At 40.3% G+C, this 8496-nt stretch overlaps 1 protein-coding gene across 1 annotated transcript in view; it reads right to left on the bottom strand.

The window, feature by feature from the left end:
* Positions 1 to 201: 201 nt before the first annotated feature.
* The window catches only part of UBE2Q2 (ubiquitin conjugating enzyme E2 Q2), a 42363-nt gene continuing 34068 nt past the window's right edge, over positions 202 to 8496 (bottom strand). Inside the window, exons 7-13 of the mRNA XM_075345470.1 lie at positions 8392 to 8452; positions 8082 to 8172; positions 6409 to 6467; positions 4753 to 4801; positions 3601 to 3696; positions 3438 to 3504; positions 202 to 1324 (exon numbers count right to left, since the gene is read on the bottom strand). Of these exons, the coding sequence (XP_075201585.1) occupies positions 1293 to 1324; positions 3438 to 3504; positions 3601 to 3696; positions 4753 to 4801; positions 6409 to 6467; positions 8082 to 8172; positions 8392 to 8452 (455 nt within the window). The 3' untranslated portion in view covers positions 202 to 1292. The remainder of the gene's footprint in view (positions 1325 to 3437; positions 3505 to 3600; positions 3697 to 4752; positions 4802 to 6408; positions 6468 to 8081; positions 8173 to 8391; positions 8453 to 8496) is intronic.

Here is an 8496-nt window from a genome sequence, read left to right as displayed (position 1 = left end):
ACCATGTAGCTAAAGGACCCTGTCACACTGCGTTATTACCTGCATTCACTGGTCCAGTCGGAGCTTCCATCCAATTACCCCCCTCAAAAAAAAAATGAGTTTCGGACACGTGTCGACGGGGCCATTGACTATACTGGTGCAAACTGAGTCACTGTGTGCTCTGTCTTGCACCATTTTAGGGCATATATGTTTTCTGTAGGCGGACACCCAGACGTAGTAGACTGCACCTGGGTGTTCGCCTTCAGAAAGCGTATACACCCGAAAATGATGCAAGACAACACGCGGTGACTCAGTTTGCACCACTATAGTCAATGGCTCCTTCGGCGCATGCGTCCAAAACCCATTTTGTAGGGGGTTCAAATGGATGCCCCGATGGGACCAGTGAACGTAGGTAATAATGTAGTGTGAAAGCAGCCTGAGGCCTTAGACTGGGTTGTTACCCTTTTCAGAAACTGGAAGGAGGATGACAAGCAACCGCTGTAACTATAATACAACATATGGGTTTGTTGCAACATTAGACATTTAGATATGGACTAGAAAATGTCCTTGACCAGAATAAGCAAAAAAAAATAAAAAAAAAAAATAAAAAAAAAAATTGAGAAATCGTGAACATTAATTTTCCTTAACATTTTGGAGAGGTATCATTGCAGTTATACTCTTCCCCAGTCGAGGGAAAAAAATTAAGAAAAAAAAAAGAAAAAAGCAAAAAAAGCCCCAAGCTGAATTTCAAGCCATTCAGATATTTTTCTACTCCATGGCCTTAAGGTGATCTACCCACAACACATTTGGCAATGCTCTTTTTTTCTCCAATATCTGGCTGTGGCCAGGGTACTACAGTCACCTGCTGCAACAACTTCTTAAAAACGGCATTCTTATATTTTAATAGTATCAAACAATTGTTTGGCTTTAAATGAAAACTATACAAAGCAATTTATTTTGCAGAAAACGTTCTGCAAAAAAAACAGAAAAAAAAACAAAAATATGAACACATGAACAAAGTGAAAGCAATTTACAACAGTCTAATAAAAGTGGAATGGTGTAACTAAGCTATATCTTCTGATTTAAATAGGGCATTAAAATATTTGGAGTGGCCTCTTCAGCAAAGGCAGCTGCTCTTGTTGCCAGAGAAGCAGACTTGGTCTAATATACAGGTCAGGTCTGACAGTTCTTTTATCTAATAAACTAACATTCTGTACAGAGGACCAAAAAAAGGGCAATATCGGATCTGTTTTGGAAAGAAATAGAAAAACAAAAAAAAATGGATTTAAATCTTGGTCCAGGTTTAGTTCAAGTTACCCATCTTCTTTTGGAGGAGTGTACCAGCCTATATATGAAGAAAAAAACCCAAAAAACAAACATTATCGCAGCGCACTGAACTTATCAACATGATCTTATACTATAAACTAAGACTATTGTAAGTGAAAAGAAAAGCCTAGGCAGAACAAAGGGGTGGTGGGGGGGGGAGGGGGGGTGTCAGCAGCCAGGACCCCAATGAGCAAACTCATACCCAATAGTTTTTTTTAATTTTAAACCTTTAGGGTACCATCTCCCTAAACGACGTACCAGCAATTCCGACCACGATATAACTCACCAGCGATCCTGACCAGGTTATCAGGCAAATCTCAGCAGCGACAAGCCACACAGTGCTTTGTAACCAGGGTAAATAACGAGTAACTAAGCAAAGCGCTTTGCTTTGTTACCCGATATTTACGCTGGTTACCAGCGTACACCACTTAGCGCTGGCTCCCTGCACACGTAGCCAGGGTACACATCGGGTTACTAAGCAAAGCGCTTTGCTTAGTAACCAGATATTTACCCTGCTTACCAGTGTATGCTGCTTACACAGAGTCTGTGCTCGTTTGTCTCCCACCGTCAAACACGCCGATGTGTGCTGCACAGCAGGAGACCAACGAGCAAAAAATGAACCAGAACATCGTTACACAGGTCACTGCTAAGTGTCACACACCGCGAGATCACTGATTAGGTCACTGGTATGTCACAAAACCTGTGACTCAGCAGCGATCTCGCTATTTGAGAAGTACCCCTTAGACATGCAGGGTCCATTAGACCGAAAGTTTGGTTTTGGAATTTTTTGACTGCAAATTTAGAGGTAGAGGTATCTATCCATTTTGGCAACGCCCAAGCTCAGGCACACCTCCCCTCCTAGGTGCATTGCGAGAAGTGCCATAGCGAAATGCAGCAACAGCATAAGTATATGGCATGTAACAAACTGAGGGTTAATACTCCTTTTAGCCTTATTATAGATTTCTATTAGATCATAAAATGGCATAATTTGGTGATTGCTTAAAAGAGAACCTGTCACCAGATTAGCCCCTATAAGCTGCGGCTACCACCAGTGAGCTTTTATATACAGCATTCCAGAATACTGTATATAAAAGAGTCCAGGCCGCTCTGTATAACGTAAAAAACACGTTTATAATACTTACCTAGGGGGCGGATCGGTCCGATGGCTGCCACTGCTCTCTGGCCCGGCGCCTCCTCCATCTTCTGCGATCTCAGTCCTCTTGCCCAGCCCCGTGCATGATGTGTCATTGTCATTCACAGAGAGGCCTCCATTACGCTCTTGCACATGCGCAATTTGATAATAAAATAATAAATCTGCCTTGCTGAGGGCAGAGCAAAGTACTTTAATTCACAGGCGTGAGAAAAAGCGCATGCGCACTACAGTACTTTGATCTACCTTCAGCCAACAGATCAAAGTGCACAATAGAGGCCGCACTGAGAATCATGCTGGATGCGACATACACTGGGCTGGACAAGAGGACTCCGAACACAGAAGATTGAGGCGGCGCCGGACCGGAGATCAGCAACAACTAACGGACCGCCCCCCTAGGTCAGTATTATAAAAAAGTGTTTACATTATACAGCGTGGCCTAGGCTCTTATATACAGTATTATGGAATGCTGTATATAAGAGCACACCAATTGAGGTCACAGCTTATAGGGGCCAAATCTGGCGACAGGCTTCCATTAAGAAATAGCCCTCTGCATCCCCATACAACATTTCTTTATAGGGAATCTGTCACCAGGTTTTTGCTACCTACTCTGAAAGTAGCAAAGTGAAGGGGCAGAGGTCCTGATTCCAGCGATGTGTGACTTACTGGGCTGCTTAGTGTAGTTTTGATGAAATCACTGGTTAACAAGCAGTAGATCATCATTAAAGGACTACTTGGTGTGCTGCCAGGTAGTCCAGCATATTCATGAGCTCTGTATAACTGCTAGATATGCAGCAGAGAAAACATTTAATCAAAATGATAGCAAAACAGCTCAGTAAGCGACACATCACTTGAATCAGGGTCTCTGTATTATGCTGCTCTCAGATGGGGGAAACCCTGAACCGATCATTGGATACCACATACATAGCCTAATGCATTCTACCTCCTCAAAATATGATATACATTACAGTAAAGAAAATACCATTCTTCTCGTGGATCTGTACAAGTGATTTGTAGGATTGCTGTGCTCGGGCAAGATTATACTGATTCTGAAAAACACGCATACAAAAAAAAAAAAAAAAAAAAAAAAAGTTATTGCTAACTTCAGGTCACTGTACTATTACTCACAGGCAGCTAAGACTCACCTTATTGGCTCCAAATTGCACACGGGCTTTCCCTTTAACTAGGGTAGCATTGATTTGCATGATAACAGACTCTATTGAATAGGCACTGCTCCAGCCCTAAAAGAAGAGTAATAAGAAATATGAAAAGTTACAAAAAGGTTGAATAGGATTCAAAAAGAAAAATTATTTAGAGGGAAGATTATGATTTTCACTTTGCACACAGTAAAATCTTGATCTAATCTATTGGAAGCTGCTTAAAAAGGAGGCGTCCTCTCGTTAAATACAGGATCTGAATAGTAATCGAGAGGAAAAAGGTCTTTTAAATGGGTTCCAAGCATATTTATAATACAGTGGAACCTTGGATTGAGAGTAACTTGGTTTGAGAGCGTTTTGCAAGACAAGCAAAGCTTTTTACAAATGTGTAACTTGGTTTAAGAGCAATGATTTGCAATAAGAGCAAATAGTCACAGTGAAATAAACTACTAAGAGCTTGTTCTGTCAGCGTAGGGGTTAATAGTCACCGTGCACACTTCCAGTTCCATCTCTTCACCATGCTCTAACCCGCTCTGGAGGCAACTTTCTGTAGTATATACCGTATACCATTTTACAGTATATACTACGGCTATCAATTTGTGGATAGAGTATTGTACTTTCTGCTAATCAGTACAGCACATTGCTTGTACTGTAATCTAATTGTCTGTGCAGGATTCCTACCCCACATTTGGCTTAGTTCTGCCCTTATTTTGGGGAGAATAGATTTGGGGTGTGTTTTTGTGTACTGTACTAGCATAAAAGGTTGTCATATTTATACATAGTTTTTTCTCTCTATAGTGTACCTACTACACACCAACAATTCTATTGTAATCTAATATGCAGTTTAATTTGCTTTTTTACTGTACAGTATTTTGTATTAGTGTACTGTAATAATTTTATATGAATACAGTACATTATTTTGTATTACTGTAATAAGTTTGTATAAATACAGTAAATATTTTTGGGTTGTGGAATGAATTGTCTGTGTTTCAATTATTTCCTATGGGAAAATTCGCTTTGATATAAGAGTAACTTTGTTTAAGAGCACACTCCCGGAACCAATTATGCTCGTAATCCAATGCTCCGCTGTACGGGGTAACAAAGCCATTAATTACATGGCAGGTAAGATGAAGTGTCTACCTGTTTAGTTAGAAGCTCCATGCACAGAGCACCTCCACCCAGTACATACCTAGAAGAGGAAAACACAAGACATTACATTTCTACTAAAGTATAATTAAAGCCAGTGCACTTCATTCACATCTAGCTAGGGGGTCCTGTTCCAGCCAATGATGCTAGTCTAGCTAGCCACTGACATTAGATATTCAGAGGTGGTAATTCATATTGCATCCCTATTCCCATGCAGAAGTCATTGACACATAAAAATGGTTGTTTAAGTAATAATGTTATTTCTTTAAATCCCTTCCCAACTAAAGGATGTATTTATACAACCTTGGCCGGTTCCCTGACTGACGCGAGTTCACGCGCTTAGTCTGCATTATTACACGCATGTTGGCCGATCTGATCAGCCAACATGTGCAGCTATCCAAGATCCACCCGCGCCTGTTAAACTAGATAGATCATGCTGTCAGTTTGACAGCGCAATCTAACATGCCGGCGGGGATCGCGCTGTTACACGCCACCATCGGCAGCCCAGTGACGCACGCATGGGGCGCTGATGGGTTATCATGAGCCAGGGATCAGCTGATTACCTGTCACGGTCATTACAAAGATCCTGTGAATGCTGGCAGAGCGCTGGCATTCACATGAGATCAGTATTTCTGCTGTACAAAGGGATGCTGAAGCACTGCTTTCAACAGCAGACGAGAAAGTACAGGCTTAAAATAAAATTAAATATAGTTTTGAAAAAAATGAAAAGAAAGAAAACCCATAAAAGTTCAAATCACCCTCCTTTTTCACCCATTGAAAATAAATTATTGAAACCTCCCCCCAAAAATTTAGCATTGCCACATTCAGAAATACCCAATCAAAATAGAAAATAAATTAATCTGATCGGTAAAGGGCGTAACTAAGAAAAAAAAAAAAAAATAAAAATCAAACACCAGAGTTGCGTTCTTCTTGGCCACTGGAACATTGCAATAAAATGCAATAACAGGCGATTAAAACAATCACATCTAATAAACATTGTGTAATTAAAGATGGCAGCTCAAGACGCAAAAAAAATAAGCCATCACTGAGTCCCAGATCCTGAAAAACGTGAACGCTACGGGTCTTGAAAAACAGTGTCAAAAACGCTGTTCTTTTGCCAAATTTTTCTTCAGTATAAAAAACAAAACAAAAAAACAAACCAAACCCCACAACAAAAACTGTACATGTTTGATATCTACGCATCATACTGATATGGCGAATAATATTGCCTGGTCAGTTTTACCATATAGTTAACATGGTAAAGAAAAATAAAAAAAAAAAAAGTGTAATTTGCACTTTTTTTTGCAATTTCAACGCACTTTGATCCCTCCCCCAATTTTCCAATATAATATGTGGCAGTATGAATAGTGTTGTTCAAAAGTACAACTTGTCCTGCAAAAAACAAACCTTCATTTGGTAATAACAGGGGAAAGGGGGGGGGAGGGAGGTTATGGCACTTAGAAGGGGAGGAAAAAAAAAAACAAATGAAAAATCATCCGAGAGTGAAGGTGTTAAGCTGGAGTTCTTAGCAACTGGAACCCAAGGCAGCGTGGGCTCTTCTCATATACTGTTATACTTCTGTTCTGTGGCAACAGCCTGGCTCCATAGCTAAACATTACTACAATAGGCCTTCTTAATTTTAATACTCACCCCCCAGAAAGTACAGGGGATACCACTCGAACAAATGGAGGATCAAATGGAAAATTATCCTGTAACGGAAAGAAAAGAATATACAACACTGAGAACAACCATGATGAAATAAGATCTACATAGCAGAGGTGTTTGTCTACCACCTCTAGGTTCTTTAGTAAATCGCAAACATTAGAAATATCCCGATTTGGGGACAACTCCATATACAACAGTAACAGCTTTTGGTATTTAAAGGGAACCTGTCAGATCCAATATGCACCCAGAACCACGAGACGTTATGAGTGCAATTTCTAATCCCTGTATACACTAGCATAGAGATATTTAGAAACAAAATATTAGTAATGATACTTTATGATATGCTAATGAGCGCAGTGACTAGTTGCAAGGGCATTATTTCCCTTGCCTAGTCAGCCCCCTTAGCATCTGCCAACATGCTAATGAATGCACAGTGTCAGAGGCATGGTCGTTCTCACTTCTCTGCTGCCACCGCTAATTTTCGGGTCAGTGCGCGTGGATCAGAAGTCCCCGGAACTACCGATCACGCGCACTACACCAGTTTGAAGTCGGGATGCGTAAACCCGTCCAGAACTTCTGATCAAGCGCACTGAAGTCGAAAACCAGCTGTGGCAGCAGAGAGGCGAGATTGACCATGCCTCTGACGCTGCACATTCATTAGCATATTAGCAAGCCCACAGGGACCTGCTCAGCAAGTGAAAATCACGCCCTCGCGACTAGTCCCTATCCTCATTAGCATATCAAAGGATCTTTAGAAATAAAGATTTTTAGAAAAATTATCTATGCTACTATACACAGATTAGCAATATACACCCAGAACTGCTCGTGGTTCTGGGCGCATATTGCACCTTACCGGTTCCCTTTAACAAAAATTATGCCAATACACTGAAGCAAATGTGGATGTACACTCTTACTACGAGGGCAAATTACAAAGGGTAAGTAAATATGAGGTGCTGCCAGCCAGTTAGGACCACCTCTATAAAAGCTAAAGTTTTCACAATTTGCTGGTCTGAAGCATTCAGGCATGTGTTACCACAATTCAAGTTAGTCACGTTGCTGCCCATCAATATGGGATGAGTTACAAGACTATTTCCAAGCAATTTGGAATCCATCATTGGAAAATGAGAAAGATTTTTCCAAGACAGTTGACAATCTTCCCAGGAGTGGAGGTCTTAAAATTCATCCAAAAAGGTCAGGCTGCAATATTCAAAATTACAAAAAACAAAACCCAAGAGCCAAGGTTAAATATGCCTTTATCAGGCTCCATGCCGTTTACTTAAATAAAGGCTTCATCACTTAGTGATAATCATTGCTAGGTCTAGCAGGCTTGTGCATAGCCCCTGCTGATTGATACCTTACTGTCAATGTACTATTTCTTTTGAGCCTGCTGAGAACGGGGGCAGCTCCTTGGAGTCTTAAACACAGTTGGAATGGAGCAGTTTGGGTTTTTAAGTCCAGTTAGAAAATTATCGCCAGTTATGTGGACAGGAAAAATGTTGAGAACAATACTTTACAAAATAGACACATCAAATTAATTATACATAAAAAATAAAATATCATAGTTACATCTTGTGTTTCACTCTTTGAAAAGGATCTTAAATTGAAGCGTAGAACACGCAGGTGGTAGAACACACGCCTGATAACTATTCATAACTTACCTTAAAGGAGAAATTCAGTAAAATGCAATCTATGCCCTCCTTCTCTTTTAAGACCAAAAGGTCACTATGTAATGGACTGTCTGGATCAACCCTAGAAGAAAACAAACATCTTCCTGATAAATCCCATCTTAAACTGGTGCATTCTACAGCAGGACCACATTGTATACCAACATAAACGTCAGTACCCAGAACTACAGATTTGGAAGGGGAACAATTGTATCCCCTTACATATTTCTCACCAGGGATACAACCTGTTATATTTTTCCCTAGAGACATGCAAGCTAGAAATAGACAAGGAAACGGATCTTACTTAAGAAGCTTAACGTGCCACTCGTACAGACTGTCATTTACAAGTTCCACTGAATAAATTCCTAAAAAACAATAAAACGACAATAAGTCAGAAAATAACATCAGT

This window comes from Anomaloglossus baeobatrachus, chromosome 4 (genome assembly GCF_048569485.1).
Source record: "Anomaloglossus baeobatrachus isolate aAnoBae1 chromosome 4, aAnoBae1.hap1, whole genome shotgun sequence".
In the NCBI taxonomy this organism is placed as follows: domain Eukaryota; kingdom Metazoa; phylum Chordata; class Amphibia; order Anura; family Aromobatidae; genus Anomaloglossus; species Anomaloglossus baeobatrachus.
Note: the sequence above shows the minus strand (reverse complement) of the source record. Positions and strands in the feature narration are given on the sequence as shown.